Source organism: Falco biarmicus, chromosome 4 (assembly GCF_023638135.1).
Source record: "Falco biarmicus isolate bFalBia1 chromosome 4, bFalBia1.pri, whole genome shotgun sequence".
NCBI lineage: Eukaryota > Metazoa > Chordata > Aves > Falconiformes > Falconidae > Falco > Falco biarmicus.
In genome coordinates, this window is record NC_079291.1 from 56,149,191 (window position 1) to 56,167,114 (window position 17,924).

At 39.3% G+C, this 17,924-nt stretch overlaps 1 protein-coding gene across 3 annotated transcripts in view; it reads right to left on the reverse strand.

Annotated features, from left to right (window-relative positions):
- Nucleotides 1-17,924, reverse strand: part of LOC130148743 (sodium channel protein type 5 subunit alpha-like) — a 215,420-nt gene that overhangs the window by 153,080 nt on the left and 44,416 nt on the right. For 2 of the 3 annotated variants that reach the window (XM_056337667.1, XM_056337666.1), the window contains exons 1-3: nt 14,882-14,964; nt 11,327-11,455; nt 6,422-6,513 (exon numbers count right to left, since the gene is read on the reverse strand). In XM_056337667.1, the coding sequence (XP_056193642.1) occupies nt 6,422-6,513; nt 11,327-11,455; nt 14,882-14,961 (301 nt within the window). In that variant the 5' untranslated portion in view covers nt 14,962-14,964. Of the gene's footprint in view, nt 1-6,421; nt 6,514-11,326; nt 11,456-14,881; nt 14,972-17,924 lie in introns of those variants that run through there. The other variant, XM_056337668.1, reaches the window with a different exon arrangement.

Genomic DNA, 17,924 nt, shown 5'->3' on the forward strand with positions numbered 1-17,924 from the left:
GATTTTCATGCTGTTGGCACTCCTCACCAGAAAGAGGTTTTACAGATTAGGTCAATTTTATTCAGGTACCTAGAAAAAGGCCAGCTTTGAACTTTTGAGTCCTGTCTGTAGATTTGGCTACCTATTTTGATGCCTAAATAAGAAACATAGCTGTTCTGATAATCTAATCTTGGGTGCACTTTATAGCCAACCTGGAAATAGCTTTAGTTGTAGGCCAATTCTGAAGGATTTCCTGGGGTCTCACCGTTTCACAGTAAGACCTTTAAGACAACCAGGTCTTAAACAAGTAGTGAGGTGCAGAAGAAGAAATTTGTAAATGCACTGGAATATTTTTTTTTATTTTATCTAATATTCTGAAATGTTTTTGAAGATTCGCGTCATTGGCTGTCCTTTGAATGCACAGATGTTCCTTCACTGAAGCTGGTGAACCCTGGGAAGTCCAAATGCAAACCCAGTCTTAAGAAAGGGAAAAAAGCCAAACTACAGATTCTTTTATGGCGGTACCCTCTGTGAAATCCCTGTAGCACATTTGTTTGTTTGTAATACAAATATGAGCTTGGAGCCCAGTAATTAATCTTACATGGGCACAGACAATAGCAGTCCTAATGTGAAACAGGGATATTAGGAAACAAGACCTACAAAATCCTAATCACCAATAAAGACTATCTGTTTTTAAAAATCAGGCCCCAGCATTGTTAATTTCAAGGTCATTTCAAGAAACATGTTTTTCCCAGTTTACTTACTGGGGTTTTAAATAGAACAGTAATCCTATACTATTAGTTTTACAAGTTCATTCCTTGCAGGTAACAAATAATTTCTTTATAATATGTCTTTGCCCTTTACTTCTTTTCTTCTTTTGTTGTTTTAATAGCACACAGACTTTTGAATGGTTTAAGAAGAGAATGCTTTAGTAATACAATTGCTCTTAATTAAAGGCCATTTAAAAATAACTTGTAGTTTGCCTCCTGGACCTTTGTTAAAACTTTCCAGGAAAACTATTTGAGGAGTGGTATACTTACAGTCTAACTGTTTTTTCTCAGCCTTTAAAAACAAAATTTTCTCAGAAAATGAGGTAGCGTCCATCAAGTTGCTTGACACAACTCACTGCTAACGCAAGTGGTTAAATCACTGTTCACTTAAACTTTCTGTGTCTCATAAATGGAAGGGCTGAGGGGAAATAAGGACACCCAGAACGTCTTGCAGGTGCTCTGCATTTCTCTGAACCAATTCCATGTTTTGTAAAAGCAATGCTAGATGTATTCAAATTTAGAGCACTGTTAAATCTTCTAGATAAATAATCCTCCTTTGAAATAGTGCCAATGAGAGCACTGCAATATAGCTTAATACAAGATACTATTTATGGGGCATTAAAGGCATTTACTTAATTCTTGCAAGTCAAACATCAAACCAGGCAGCATGCAGAAAGAACTGAGGATCTGATCCAAAGCTGTTAATGACAATGGGTCTATAGATTACTCCCTGTGAAGTAATCGATACAGGCTTTTCCTGAATCACTGAATTCTTTCCACATTTCTGGGTCAAATCCTGCTTGCATGACACGAAAAACACCATGAAATCCAAAATCAGTGGAATGAGTGCTGTATAGGCAGCCTGACATCTGCAGAAAGCAAGAAGGATTTGGCCCAAACATTCCTGTTAATGCAGGTAGAAATTACCACATTCAGAGGTTAACAAAATAATCAGTTTTCAAATGCAAATCAGAAGCCATAGAAAATGCAAGCAACACCAAACAATGAGAAATGGCAAGATCCCAAAACACCATCCATTCCTTCTAGGAGATGTGAGAAAGTATTAGCATAATTCGGTATGACATCCATACTAGATGTTGGCAATCACCTACAGAACATCAGACACTTTCACGCACAGTCTGGAAACAAGGTGGGAGTAAAAGGAAAAACAGAAAAAAAAAAAAAAAGGGAGTGTGACTTACACCACAATCATCTTCACCTAGCCTGCTCCTTCTCCTGAGGATATGTATGTGTCTTGTAAATGTCTGCATGAGTCGTGTGCATGTGGGGAGAGAAGGGCTCATCCTTGATGAATTTATTTTGTCATTAGCCACTCAGACATGGGGAAGCAGAGTGTAATAGCATGTTGGCAAACTTGGATGGTTGTCAGCATCCCTGTAGACCATCTTTGCATAGAAATGTGTCTGTCAGGTCAGTCTCCAAAGAAAACACAAATATGCCATGTATTTCTCACCTCTAGGATAGTCACTTTTTGAGTTAAGTGATTCACCCACCAGAAGGATGACGTTTATCTCTCTGCAGGGGGGGTTCAGTGGGATCGAAGTCAGTGAACAAGGGTCAGTCTCCTCCGCACAGTCTTAATTCTTGTGCTCCAAGCCCTTTTCTGGTGATCAGTAAAGTACTGGATAACATTCACAACACTATTTATAGCCTTTAGACTCACACTAACTTAAACGGGAGCTGGATCAGGCCCCAAAGTGCCTCGGCCCAGTTTGCTATGAGGTCACCTTTCGCCAGTATCCTGTCATTTTATGTGAGATGTCTGTGATGTACACGCCTGCTCCAGAAAGAGCAGTGGAGCTTCTCTGGATACAGGCACTGCACAAAATCCTGGTGGTGATGGTGACAACAGCCTGCATTTTGCAGGCTTTTGATGGGGAGGCACAGAAGGGCATACCTCAGGGCTTTATATTACATCAGTCGGTAGTTATCAAAAACCTCGGTGATTTCCATGCAGATGGACCGTGATTTGAGACCCTCCTACTGTCATGGGAAAGGTTCCTACTGAGCACACTGGGACTTGGCTACGCTGGTAATGGGAGACAAATGAGTGACTTTAGTGGGTTGTTCTGCTGCTGAACATGGTTCCTATCTAGTTTGAAAATGAATGAATCCAGTTGCCATGGCAATGTGCAAGATGCTAATTAATAAATAAAATTACTGAGAGGTACAGGTTTTATGCTCCTGTAGAGAAAATCTTACCTAATTTTAAGCACCTGAACATAAGAGATACCTGAAGGAATTAGAAACTTTTTTCATTTAATGAGCCTGGATAAACAGATATCCAGCTACAGCACAACACTTGCTTTCTCTTGATATCATGGGCAAATCTGGAAAACAGAAAGAAATGGATGTTTTTAGTGCAGGGGCATCCACGAGGGGATCCATGAAGGTCCTGTGCTGTGTTAAGGGCTGCCACAGAGAGTGAGGCACTGACCTGACATCCTACACAGTGGCTCTAAGGTAAAAAATAAAGAGCTGATAATGCACCAATAAAGAATGAGGCTGGATAAGGGTCTGGATTCAGAGATGGGACCTGCAGGTGATCCATGGCCCTGGGGAGCAGGAGGCACTGGCATGACGGCAACCAAATTGAGCCCCAGATGTCCAGCGAGAGGGAAGCACATGGCCTGCTGGTAGATGCTTATGTTTGTGTTGCTGACTCTGGATCTGACCCCATCTTCCCAGGGCAAACCTTCTAATGGAGAAAGCAATGAGATGCTGGAACAGACTTTTCAGGAAGATACCAAGACCTCCGCCTTTGAAGGATTGTTAGAAATCTGGAAATAAATATCATGCCAGGTCTGAGCTACAATAAACACAGCCTTAGGCCAGGGGAGTGGACCCTGAGAGTTTCGGAGATCTTGAGACCTGTGAGTCTGTGTCTCCTAACCCCCCCTGTGCCTGCTTGCGCACTTAGAGCCAGGCATTAAAGGCAGGTGAGATTTTTAAAAGCACTAATTGTTAGCTTTACTGACTCCCTCTGGAGTCAATAGTGAAACTCATTGATTTCAAGTGAAGCAGAATGCCTTTGAAAACCAGCCTCTAAGTGCTTTGCTGGACAGAAGCCTTACACCATGGAGGACTTGGCCCGTTACTTTCGGTAAGCAATTTCCCTGAGCATGCTGAGTCCAAGTCTGTTTGTGCAAATATAACTACCTGATGGAAAAGTGTGATCAATTTTATCAAGGAAAAGCTTAGATATTTGCAAAAGAGAATACATCTCAGCATTCTTCACCTAAGATGTAAAAGAGGAAGCAAAAATAACAATCTCCCCCTCCTCCCTCTAGCAGCTGAACTCAAAAATCTTACGGAAGATATTACTGTTCATCACCTTTTCATTTTTAAGCCTATTGTGGAAAAATATTTCATCTCAGCATAAGCCCATGTTATCATTAAAACCTCAGACTGATCTCAAATAAACAGCAGCATCATGCCCAATATTTCTTTTAAAATATATGTCTAACTGAAAAATGGACCGACTCCTCTCAAATTATCTGCTAACCTTAAAAAGAAACCTTAGCTGTCTTTTACAGGCAGCTAGGTCTTCCATGGCAATGTGTAGCCCTCCACATCTGTAATTTAAACATACTGAGGGAGGATGGGTAATACTGACAATAAAATCTAAGGCCAGATATTCTATTAGTGTATCTTTGTGCAGTTCAGTCACCAAATAATTTAGTTACTGGTACCTAAAAATGCAGGTACCAAAACCCTAATCAAATAGAAAGAAATAAAGAAAATATGATTTATTATGTATTACTCAAATAATACTACCCCCCACCCCACCCGCCCCCATTAACCAACAAATGGAACAACTCGGTGTTTAGTATCATTGGAAGGCTTTGGGGTGTGTTTTTAAATAAAGTTTTTCTGAATCGCAACACTTTTTTTTTTTCCCCCACTAAAAAACAAGCCAAATGTTATCATTTGCTGTAAAACAACCTTCAGCTCCAACTCCGATATAGGACAGCTGAAAATGGCTATATATTTATATAACTCAGCAAAATTGACAGGCTATGCTCTGAGAGGCTCAAACCTGAGAGAAGATGGAAAGTGAACGGTGTCCCCTGGAGATGGCTGTCCCTTCAAGTTAGCCTTCAAATTGCTAGCAAAGGAAGCTAGGAAACTCCCCTTTTCTGTCTGATTAGCCACTACTATCTATCCCACCTAATCTGTAAAACTATGCTCAACTTTCTATTTCCCAAGGAAAAAAAAAACCCTTTCTCAATGGCAATCCAATTAGAGAAAAGTTAAAAAAAAAACCTTTCTGCTAATAGATTACTCTTTTTTTTTTTTAAAGAAAAAAATTAACATAGCAACTGATTTCAAGCAATACCAGCCCTAATGAATGACCATCTTAAAATATTCTTTAAAAGCTGTATTTTGACACACACTTTCAATGAAAAGTACCTTGCTCTTTCAGTAATTCCACTGATTTTCATTAATGTTGGAATGAGGCAGTAAACCCTAGACCCATACATAGGTTTTCTTCAAACTTCAATTCCACAATTCCCATTTCTAGTTTATACTCCATGTGAATGCGGCAATTAGTTGTAATACGTGTCCCTATAAGCTTACACCACAGAATTTGTTTGAGTTTATATTTTAGTGTAGATGTATGCAATATAATGTGTGGAAAAGCCTTTCTAATCTTGAAGAGCTGTGCACGAGAATCTGACTGGTTCTCTTGACAGTTTGAATATTTTTGACATGTAATTGCCAACATCTGTTCAGGATTATCACCGATAGGATCTACCATGCATGGGTTTTGCTATCTTCTCTACCTTGTCATGCAGGTTGGAGATGTTAAACACTGAGGCTGAATGAGACCTGTCCATAGATAATGCTTGGCAAGAAAGTATTGTCACATGGTTAGTCCTCAGTGGACTCACCTCTGCAAAAATTACTTAATAGTAAACATTATTTATTATTTTAAGAAATAGTAATAGATTAAATGAAAAGCTATGAAAAAAGCTTTTTTCACTACCAGATCTGTAGTAAAACACTGATTTTTATTACTGTTTTTTTTGGGGGGGGGTATCATATCCTCAAAAATGTGAGAAAATACGATTTGATGAAATTCTGAACCTACTGCTATCAACTACGAAACATTTTCTGACCTCTTCAGAGTCTGAAATTTAAACAATGTTTCTGTCACATGCAAATGGGTAAACACCATGACAAATTAGGCTATCTATGCCTGCAGTCTTGAAACCTCAGCTCATAGCACAGATTTAGATTACTCTATCGATGTGCTCTTAAGCACGAATATGCATTTTGAGGTCGTTAACCTTCCATTTTTAAAAATCAATATCCGAAGGCTTTAAAAGAGTTTCGTTGCCACTTTCATATGGTTCATGAATGAGTACTTTACGTACGTGATTCACGAGCCGCTGCGTACCCCTGTTCTTACAGCAGCACTTGTCTCAATGAGGTCTGTAATTTGGGAGGCACTCTAATTCCTTCTGCCCACAAAAAGAGTATTGGAAAAACACATGAAAAATGTATTCTATTGACAGGTCACATTCCCTACATTCCTCCATTTCCTGATCAGTGTCTACGGTTAAGTCATTTGTAATTACTGTGTTTACTACTGGAAATGGCATGTAGGCTTTAACTGCAGCCGGAGTGTTCAACCTGATTTTCACCTGAAATGACTGAGATTGTTTTCAGCGCCCGCAGTACTCTGAACGTTCGTAAGGCTGAGACATTGCCCAGGTCCACAAATTCAGTTATGTATCTGTAACAAGGGAAAGTCACACATAGACAATGACAAAACACCAGCAAAAAAACAACAGTCAAAGGGACAAAGAGAGACAGAGAAAGAATCACTTGTAGCTGAGAGCCAAAACGTAAGGATCAGGGCTTCTTACCTGGGATTACTGAAATAGTTTTTAAAGCTCTCAATACCCTGAAAGTCCGAAGAGGTGAAACACTGCCTACATTCACAAATTCTCCTACATACCTGTAGAATTAAGTCACAGTTATTTGGAATTATACAATAGAGTATGAGACTTGTCTGAATGAAGAATGCATTCATACATAGCAGGAGCGAACGCAGCCAAATGAGAGGTGCATCCACTTTTCAGGCTGTTCTTTGATGCCATTTGTCCCAGGTTTTTCATAGTACACATTATTTCAAATGTTTCTTGAACTATTAAACTTATCTAATAGGCATCAATTCTTTAAAACTAGCGGGTGAACTTTGCTATCATGCTGTTCAGCAATAAATACTTCAAAGATTTTACCATCATGTAGTTTAACAAAAAAATCTTTACATTATAAGAAACATGAAGTAATTTTGCTGCTCTTAAAAAAATACAAGCTTCACATACCCAAGTAATTTTCCCATAATAGCTTCTGCAAACTACATATAGGATAACATTGGAAAATAACAGTACAAATGTTTCTAGTGGGTTATTTATTCTAAGATATTGTATTCCGTGGTAAAGCAGATGTTGGTTTCAAGAGATGCTTAAAATTTTATTTTGTTTTGTACATCAAATTCATGCCCTTTGGCTGCAGGAAGATGGATTTTGAATTAATATAATTGCAATCCTACTAAAAACTATTCATGATTAAAATACTAGTCCCAGCTCTTCACTGCCATGCCTGTTTTGGTCATCATGGAGACCCATGCCACATCTGAGCTAAATGCTCCCAGGAGGGTCAGTGATGGAATGTGTTTGGTTTTATTAGTGTCATACAAAATCATCTCCTCCTAGTCAGTATGCAGCAAAACCATAGTCACCACTGTATCTTCTGAACAGAAGAACTCTTGGACTCTTTAATTTCACTATTCAACTTCTATTCAATTTGATTTACATATTCTACTTCTTTGAGGCATTTGTTTTTACATGTTAAGGAAAAAGCTCGCCTGGTTATTTTACAAAGCCTGCTTAACTGGGCTTTGTGCAAAGGCCTCTGGGGAGGACAAAGCATCCTCTCCATATCTACTAATCCAGATTATAGCCTAGAAAAGCAATATTGCTTCTCCTCTTCATAATCTCATAGGGGAGTCTGGCAAAGATTTACCTGTTTTCTCCCCAGGTTTATCCAGTGCTTCTCTCCCAAACTCTTCTGCAACATGCAGGGGTGAGAAAAAAATAATTTGGGGAGAAGCAATAGCATGGGAACATGGTTTTGCTGACTAGAGATTTGAAAAAAACCTCATTATTAATATTTGAACAAGCACATGAAGCAAATACTACTGCTGCTTGTTCACAATAGTTAATTAAGATTTATTTCATCCATTTCTTGGATGAAAGTGCAGCAGACCAGTCCCTCTGTATCGGGGAGTAAGAAGCAACTGAAATACCCATCCCAATTTACCTGTTAGCCAGGGAATTGCTTGTTGTCTTTAAGCTTTTGGCAGGGCATTTTCCAACCCAGAGTTACAGCTGCCTCTCCCTCGCCTGTCCTGGAAAGTACTCGCTGGCCTAGGAGACAGTGACCTAAGCGGGCTGTTCCATGGTTTCCTCTGAACCCACCCGTGGCCCCACAGAAGGTCACAAGCCGTGGCGGTGGCTGTTAGCACAGGATGAGGGAAAAGCCCTTGAGACCTGTAGCACCTCTTACTCTCTAGTGTGCTATTTAAAACTACTCTCTGTGACACAATCTGTGCTGTTTCTACCCATAAAAGGAGGTAAGAAGCTATTTTGCAACCAATGTTAAAGCAAGCGATGGCCTTTCCGCTATAACACCCATCAGTGTTATAAACTAGCTAAACCTTTGGTCCACCTAAATCTCATGGCCCCTTACCCAGCTCTCCCATTTTGAACCCTCATGCCATCTTTGTTTCCAGATACAGAAATACTTCTAGCATCACACTAGCTACAAGTGTAGACAGCATTAGAGTTACTTGTGTGATCAGTCTAACTTTAAATTACTTGCAAGTTGGATTTATTGGAAGGATAAATCATATCAGAATAGAGTCGATTACCTAACAGTCTGTACTGTGGTGCTTGCATACTTGGGAAGGAGGTTTCATTGTACATCTGAAGATCATATTGCAGTCACTTTTAACTCTCTCTCTGCTGCCTATGGGCTCAAGGAAACACTTTCCTATTTCTTATCTATTATGAAATTCCAATTATTTTTCTTTTTCTTCCCCCTATTCTAAAAATGTTAGTATATTATGCCTTAAAGTCAGAAACAATACAAATGGATGCTGGTTTAGAATAGTACAGCCATTGCTATAACTTAATGTTGAGAAGCTTGATTTTCTGCAGTTGCAGACCCCCTGTTTTACAGATCTTCTAACTAGGAGGTAAAATACATTTGGAAAGAGTATTTAAATGTGGCTAGGAAATAAAGCACAGACAACCAAGCCTCTCATTAAATAAGTCTTAAGGAAGTCAGAATGAATCTTTGGAGTTGAGCACTGACTGGCCATTCAAGTCTAGAATTAGAAAAGAAAAACCATACAACCTCTGGGCACCAAATACGAGTTCCCACCAGCAGGTAGTGAATTGACCTCTGGGCAACTGTCCGCCCCAAGGTCTGTGCAGACCTTCACATCTTTCCAGCTTCCTAAGCCACAGACACCCACAGATGATGTGGACAGAATTTAAGGGATAGCCAGACCTTGTCCCATACTGACTGATCAGACTTGAATGTCAGTGACAGTAAATGAGATGCTCCCAGAGGAGTCCTGCAGAGTCAGGGCTGATGCCCCAACCTCTGTTCGAGCTGAGGTGAGGTAGAGCAGATGCATTGCCAAGGCTGCAAGCTCCTCCTGTCCTTTCCTCTGCTCTTTTCTGCCTCAATGTCAGAAACCTCCTTCCTCATAGAACAGAGGGAACCCACTCATGGAAACCCTCCATGTTGTGTGGAATTCAGAGACCTGCAAATATACTCACGTCCTAACTCATGAACAGATGAACTATTGTACCCTGCTTTTACCACCTATCTAGCTGATGGGCAGGACAGCAGGTTGGTGATGCTTTGTGTTGTTCTGTCCTGCCTTTAAATGTTGCAGGAGAATTGCACTTAGCACTGCTTGAGGAAAAGTTTAGCTGAGAAAAATACCTGATGTGTGCTGACCTCCAAAAGCTCCTCCCCATCTGCACTGAATTTTTTTTAAAAGCTTATCACGATGGCCAGATGTCAGTTCAGCCAAATCCATAGGAATGCAGTAACAGATACCAGGATCTGGCCTAGGGCTGGCTTTGGTCCAAAGCTTACTAAAATAAACAGGAGTCTTCCCGATGAAGTCTACACAGGTTTTACACATTGTCATGGTGTACTGCTAAATGCTGCTAAGGATCATAGAATCATAGAATATCTCAGGTTGGAAGGGACCCATAAGGACCACCAAGTCCAACTCCCTGCTCCTTGCAGGACTGCTTATAATTAAACTGTACAACCAAGAGTATCATCCAGATGTTCCTTAAATACTGGTCCTGATCCCTGTACCCCACCAGAGTTGTACTATCAATTTCAGTGGCCCTCACCGGTGTTTGAACTAAGTTTGGTTGAATATTTTTTCCCAATCTCGGTTGCATTCAAATATCACAGGCCCAGGAGTTCAGCTCAAATGTCAGTGCTAACAGGTCTGCATTTCACTTAATGCTGTAAATTATGGGGTTTAAAGATGGCAATGAGATCTACATCCAACCCAGAACAGAATATAGGTATCGTTAAGCAGAAAATACAGGGAGATCAGATGAAACCCTTCTATGACAAGGAAATGGGGTCTTTTCAGGACACCTCTACTAGCTTCCACTTCAAGATGACATGTGCTTTTCTCTCTGACTATGAAGAAAATCTGGATCTCTAGCTCAGCTGGAGATACCGACAATGTCAGACATCTGCCTGTGGCCAGAGCTCAGGCTGACCCTGCGTCTGCTGCGAGCGTTGGCTGACTGCTCCCCTACCCCTGTGTATTTTTAGCTGTCTAGATGCCACAAATCCATCAGCTCCTCCAAAGCACCAGAACCCCACATGCCCTGAGCATACTCTCATGATCCAGGTAGAAGTATAGAGCTGAAGGGCAATATCATGTTGGGGGCCAAATTTGTACTCCCGGAGATATATATATATAAAGTTTCAGAGGCCTCTAAATGAATCCTTTATTTTAGAAAAATAGTAATTACTTTCAGAGTGAAGAGGGATTGTGAAGTGAAGAACACAAATACGACTTTGGTGGTGTTATGGATAAATAGAGTATAAATAGGGATTTAAATGCATGGGTATTCAGTCACACTTGTAACACTTTCTATTCAGGGCTATGAAGCGTCCCAAAATTACATTAGATAGAAAGGTATTATTACAGATATTTTACAAACAGCTCTTTCTGTGGAGCTCAGACAGAGAGTAAATAATTTCTCCAAAATAGTCTAGTGAATTGAGAGAACAGAATCAAGGATTCCTCTGACTTCTTCCTCTGAAACCAGTCAGGAAAAAAACCTCCATCCTAACACACTTCAGCATTTTCTCATTTTCAGTACATTTTGAGGTTTTTTTTTTAAAAAAAGATAACAGCCAGACAACTTTTTAAAAAGTTCTACTGCATATTGCTGTCTTGAAAAATATAAAGGAGTGCTACTTACGCCATAACAATAACACTGAAATCCAGCCAGTTCCATGGGTCTCGAAGGAAAGTGAATTCTGTCATGCAAAATCCTCTCGCCAATATTTTTATCAATGACTCAAAAGTGTAAATGCCAGTGAAAGTGTACCTGGGGAATAAAGTAGCCAAGGTAAGCAAGAGCATTAGCAAGCAGTAGACGGCAGGCATGGTGGAGGCAGACTCAACACAATGCTACTCACATGAGACACTTCTGCCCATCTCCTTGGGATTGCTCATGTGAGTCATGGCTGCAGCACCAGGCCAGACCAAGGAATATGTAAGAAATGGGAAAGCGCTCATCACAGCCCCAGGATGAAGATAATTTTCACCATAGGGTGTACCTTGATGAGCCCTCACTCAGTAAGTCAAGCATGAATGCTGTGCTATGGGACTTTTGAAGCTCTGCCTGCAATTGCCAGTGAAAGAGGAATGGATGATGCCACATTCCTTGATTTTTCTCTGATTTGAAGGAGGGTGGTTCTTCCATTCATACCTCTCATCTCTTCCTGCCTAGGACATTTTGAAGGTTAAAAAATGTCACCATTTGGTTTTATTAGCTAGTAAGGGCATTTTTCCTGCAACTTCCCTTGTGTTCCCTATCAATGATAAATCACGCCAGCCCTGAGTTAGACAGAATACCCTGACAGAAAAAGAGTAAACCAGCTCCCACCCAAATAATATATGTAATCATTTTGACCTGCTTGACAGTAAAAGAGACACAAGGGTGTTTTTTCCCCATAGTAAGATTAGTTGTTTATTACCAATAGCCTCTTGACTGTGATGATCTTGGATAGAACATACATACTACCTTTCGTAATAAAGATGATACTTGTAATAAAATTTAGCAAAATCTCTGTGGAGGATAGTAACGTACCTGACTTATAACATTCAGATCTGTATACACCCAGGGCTCTGCCTACCATCAGAGACATGCTTCAGGGCATACAGCACCTCTTTTTTAATGTTTATACCTGATACATCTATCCCAATGGGACTAGGTATTCTAGGTTATATCTTAACAAAAATAATAAATGTTTAGTATCCACCACTAGCATTCCCTACTCTTTTTTTTCCAAATGAAGATGCAGATGATACCAAAGCCTCTAAAAAAACCCAAACACCTAAAATCCTGTAAAGCACAAGTCTCATAAATCATGATGTTAGGGGCTTTCACTGGAAACCCTAACTTGAATTTTCTGTTCAGCCCCTAAATGTCAGTAGCTATAGTGGTGCCATCATATACAAAAAATTGTTGGGATTTCTGTTTAGTAAAAAAAAAAAAAAAAAAAAAAAAGTTGTAAACAATTCAAAATAGTAATATAAGGAAGAATTTAATTATGGATAAAAAGGTAATGTTTTCTTTCAGCTGTGTTCCGCCGATCTGCAGCTGGGCACACATACAGATAGTGGCAAATCTCATGCCTTCCTGCCATCATGTCACACAGTAGAACTAGTTACACATGTTATAAAATCTCAGTATGCTTTATCTTAAAACAGAGATTAGCAGGACGGTTTTTTGTGCAAAAGCGGATGCCAAATGTTTTCCACATCTCCTCTTTGACCATACACCTAAGCATTATCTTGTATCCGACTTTTCATGTTTAGTTTTGCTCTGGTATTTCAAATATAGGTCACCCATGTGACAGTCCCTTTAAGCATGTGTATTCAGTAATACATGCAGAAAACACATGCAAAGAACTAAAAAAAATACTTAACGGTACATAAGCTCATTAAAATGATAAAGCACTTGTATTTATTCAGCATGTCAGATGGTTTAATTGATTGTATAATCATCATCTAATTCTAAATGGATCGGGCAAAGTCCTCCAGCAACTGAACAGCTTCTTTAACAACAGAAGTCAGGATTTTTAAAATGTTTTTAATGGAGGGAAGTTGAATTGATTTCTTTTTTCAGAGTGGTAAGGAAAACATTTTAAAGGAAGATCTAGGACAAATATTTGCACAAGGTTACCCTTGTATCCCCTGTGAGTCTCTGGAACAGCAGAACAAAATGGATTAAATGCATCTTTTCCAAATCCAATATTAATCAATTTGAATTACAGTTCATTGGGTTATTTTGCTCCTCAGAACTACTTGCCTTTGATTTCATTCCATGCGTTTGAGGAGGAAAAGCTGAGAGGTATGAGGGGATGTAGAACAGGAAACATGGAAGGATTTACTCCATACTGCGTGAGACCGTTTGCATGTCTTGCACACCCTGCTTGATGCACTGATAACACCATCCACATCTTCCTGCTTACGGAATACACGACAAGCACTTTGGTATTTTCCTCCAGAGTGTTCAAATTCCCAACTGTAGACCCACTGACCAAACTTTGACTCACATGGATGAGATGTCCATATTTCAGCTGAATACATCATGGCTATGGTACTGTATGGCGCTTTTCAATAGGAAAAGGACAACATCAGGGGAAAAGGAAAGTCACAACCATACTGGAGGGTACTACACTATACAGAAGTACATGAAACATCCTGGGATTAGGATGTTATTGTGATCAGATGAAGTATTTGGTTCAGTGCTGTCTATAATTAGTCATTTATGGCCTAGAAGATGTGCCCCACATGATTTTATGAAACCTAAAATAAGGGCGTTTTACTGCCTTTCCTTACAGCCCTGAGTAGACCAACCACCAGGCTATGGAGCAGCAGATGGTTGTGTTTATTGTGTGTCAGTCAAAAATAAAAAGTGTGTTCTGATTGGTTCAATGAGCCAAAATAATTGTTCAATGCACTGTAGGTTGATTAGCTTGTACATCTGGTATCTGTTTCTAAGAGGAATATTTTAAAGCAACTTCAAGAAATGAAATGGGCTTTCTGAAGCCTGTTAGCCTCCTTTAAAATGATTTTTTTTAAAAAAAACCCAAAAAACCAACAACCACCCAAGCAAAAAAAAACCCTGAAGTGGTATCTTTGCTATTTTTTATGAAGGTTTGACAAGGTAAAAAGACAGGAATCCTCATACAAGTGTTCCCAGACAATGTTATGCCTGCTCTAGTGTATGCCTAGCAACGATTACAGGGGAACACTTCTCATGATGCACCCAGTCCAAAAGAAACTTTTGCTTCCAATAAGTTTCAGTTTAAGGACAGAACTAAATATGTCCAGGAAGAATTTTTTGAAATAATTCAGCCTATTCTAATGTGTCCAACCATGAAGTTCTTGCATGGGAAATGTGGAAGGTTAGCCAGTTTCAAATGGAATTCTCCTCATATGTGATTTCATTCAGATGTAGCATAGCAGGTGCATTTAGTATGCAATATAATCATATAAATATATATATTAATATATAAAGCAATAAGTATGAGCTTGTAGACTAAAAATTTTTAGTCTGCTTACTAAGGGAGTTTTCAGTCAACAAACACCTGGAAAAACATTTTGTCAGGACAGATACTATGGTCAATATTACGGGAAAGAAATTAGACAACAGCAAACAAGAGGAAAAGAAGGATGTGACAAATGGAAGAGGAAGGATGAGATAAGGACAGGGAAGCTGTAAACCAGCAAGGATACTTACTCAACATATTTATTCCATGATGGAGTCTCTGATTGTGCCATGAACACACAATTAGTTAAAATAGTGCACATAATAAACATACTGAACAATGTAAATAAGCGAATTAAGGAAAACAACATATATAAGACTTCATAAATTTTTGTCATTTCACACAAGATATGACAGCTCACTCATAATTTGCAAGTTGCTTAAAAAGGACTATAGACATCTGTTTGCAGGTGCATAATGAAATAAATAATTATATAAACATAGAAAAATGCGGGAACCTTCCCTGTTTTTTTTTTTCTTTGCCTGCATCTTTTATACATACTTTATACAGTAAACAAATGTACTGACTCTGCAGTCTTCTGAAAATACAATACCCCAAATTTACAGCTGTGTTGGTCAGATGACAATGTGCATAGGTGCACAACTTTGTATGAAAAGAGGGATTAGTCTCATTTAAGTATCTACGGAAAAACCTGTGTCTGCAAATTCCCATTTTATTTTGCATCCTGAAACATTTCTCAGGCAGTAGGGCAAGTAATAAATCTGGTATTTCTAATCTCTCTAATGGGCTTGAGGTCTCGCTTTCAGTATAAAGTTTCACCAAAAGCTAATATGAGTTTCAGAGCACTAATTTTAAGGCTTGGTCTGCAAACCCGCTTGGCAGATATGCAGGCTTGGTCTGCAAAGCTGACTGCCTCAGCTGGGGCACCCAGTTCCCTAATTGGAGGCTAAAACAAACCTCCCAAGTGTATAGTCCCTGCACTTAGCTGCTAAGCTGAGGCCATAAATACAAAAAGGAGCACCCTAAATCGAATTCCTGAAATTGGAAACATAGTTCACTGAACTGCTCTCCTAAAAGCACATGCCACTTTCTGTAAAAAAAAAAAATTACTAAACACGATGGGATTCTCCTGCATAAATAATAGGTCTCATGCTACTGGAGAAAGTTTAACTAATGAGTTTAAGTAGACAAATGATAAGGCAAACAGCCTACATCTCAGCCCATAAGCTGGGACCCTTCCCAGGGAAGAATGGCAGCATCCAAATGTAAATTTCTTTTGCCTTCTTTAGGGAAAAAAAAAAAAAAGTTGAGATTTTTTTTCACCTCTTTACCAATGCCATTGGTGTTATTTTTTATTTGAGAATAGTGATCAAAGAATATATTTTCAAATATATCCTGAAGTATTTGTATGAAAATTGTCCTTTCACAGAGCCAAAATCTCTGCTGAATACAGAGTGGAACATTTTCCGATGGGCCACGTAAGCAGCTATGAGTTTGAGTTGGTAGCAACCAACCTGTCCATTCCCCAGTGCCACTGACAAAAGCAGTAATTGAACTCAGAGGGACTGCTCGTCTCACAAACATTCTCCACTTCTGGCCCAACACCTCTGGCTGAAGGACTGGAAGGATATCTGATAGCCAGTCACATTTTCTCATGTCAGCTTGAGATATGTTTCTATAAGTTGTGTCCATCTGGTTAACAATTAGTTTATAAGCTGCAGCCAGCCTAGAATACACTGGATTACTTTTTCAACTGCAGTGAAATGCTATGAAAACAACAATAGTAAACCAGAGTGGTATCTTCAGGCCATGCCAAACAAATACTGTACTTCAACTCCAATCAAAGAAATGCCTCTATAACCACCCCTTTTAGGATGACTGGTCTGATTTATACATCCCTGTTTCTTTGTAGTATAAGCAGAATCTAACAGCTTTCCCAGATGCTCACTTACAGGCAGGTGTCATCACCCTCTTACTCAAACACCGAAGAGAATATACCAGAGAACACAGGTTGAAAATGTAAGGGGTCAGCTTTGGGACATCAAAAGCACTATGAATTCAAAACGAGTTTCATGACCAAGCTGAAAACTACAAAGAACATAAAAGAATGAAACATTTCAGCTGGTCATGCACCGAAGTCAGAGATCTGCTTTAAAAGAAAGAGAAAACAGAAATTCCTACCTGAAACCTAATGCAATTGTTTGCATTTGAAAAACTCAGTGATGATGATCTGCTCAGAAAGGACAAAGGAGATGAAATTGTGATAAGCTATATTAGCAGCATTGTGTATTACCTATTTTAGAGCTGCTACTAATTCCGGGTTTTGACAGCCTACTCATCCATGACTTGACATGGCTAACGCATCCCAAAATATTGGTTGGACTCTGTTATGGACAACAAGCCAAATATACTAAGCTACTAATCAGGATCCTTTCTGCAATAAATTAAACCTACTACTGCCAATCTGAGGTTATAGAATAGGCTTTGCGCAAACTGATTCTAAAGTTATAAATTTTATCTTCTCACACAAAGATACTGAGTCAAATACGGCATACTTCTATTCTAGACTTCATTATGATGGATAATTGTTAATTAGCAGACTGAATACTAGAGGCTTTTTAAGTGATCATTGCCAAATTACATATAATATGTGCAAGCAAAGGTTAGTCCCAATCAATAGTACATATAATTGGTGCTTCACAAGGTCTCATTTTCCCTTACGGAGGAAAGTGTGTAAAATCAGATAGGAGAAAACTTGCCAGCAGAAAATATGAACAAAGATTGGAAATTCTTTAAGATTTGTTTTGTTTTGTTTAAATGGGCATGAATCCATAATTCCAGCATCAAGAAAGGTAATTTTGGCTAAGACCCCATACTGGATCAGTGGCAAATTGAGAGTAACTATCCGTATTACCTAGAAAAACTCTGAATAGGAATAGCTATGAGTTTTATACAGGACAGCAAACTGCTTGGAGAAACTAAGGACAGCACAGGATGGTCCTTGGCTTGCAGGCAAGAAGAACTAAGAGCCTTTTAAGCAGAAGGCATCAATGAAAAGTTACAGTGGTTTAATCTTATTAATAGGTGGAGATATTAAATAAAGATGTTTGTAATAGCTAATAATGATGCAGAAGGCAAGAAGTGTTCACCCAACGGGATGCAGACACACACTCCCCGTGTCCTCTGTGACAGAAACGGACCATGGCCTTGCTCTGGGCAGCCGCCTGGGCAGCGGTCCTTTCATGAGGCCTCCTAGACTTTGAAGAAGAGGAA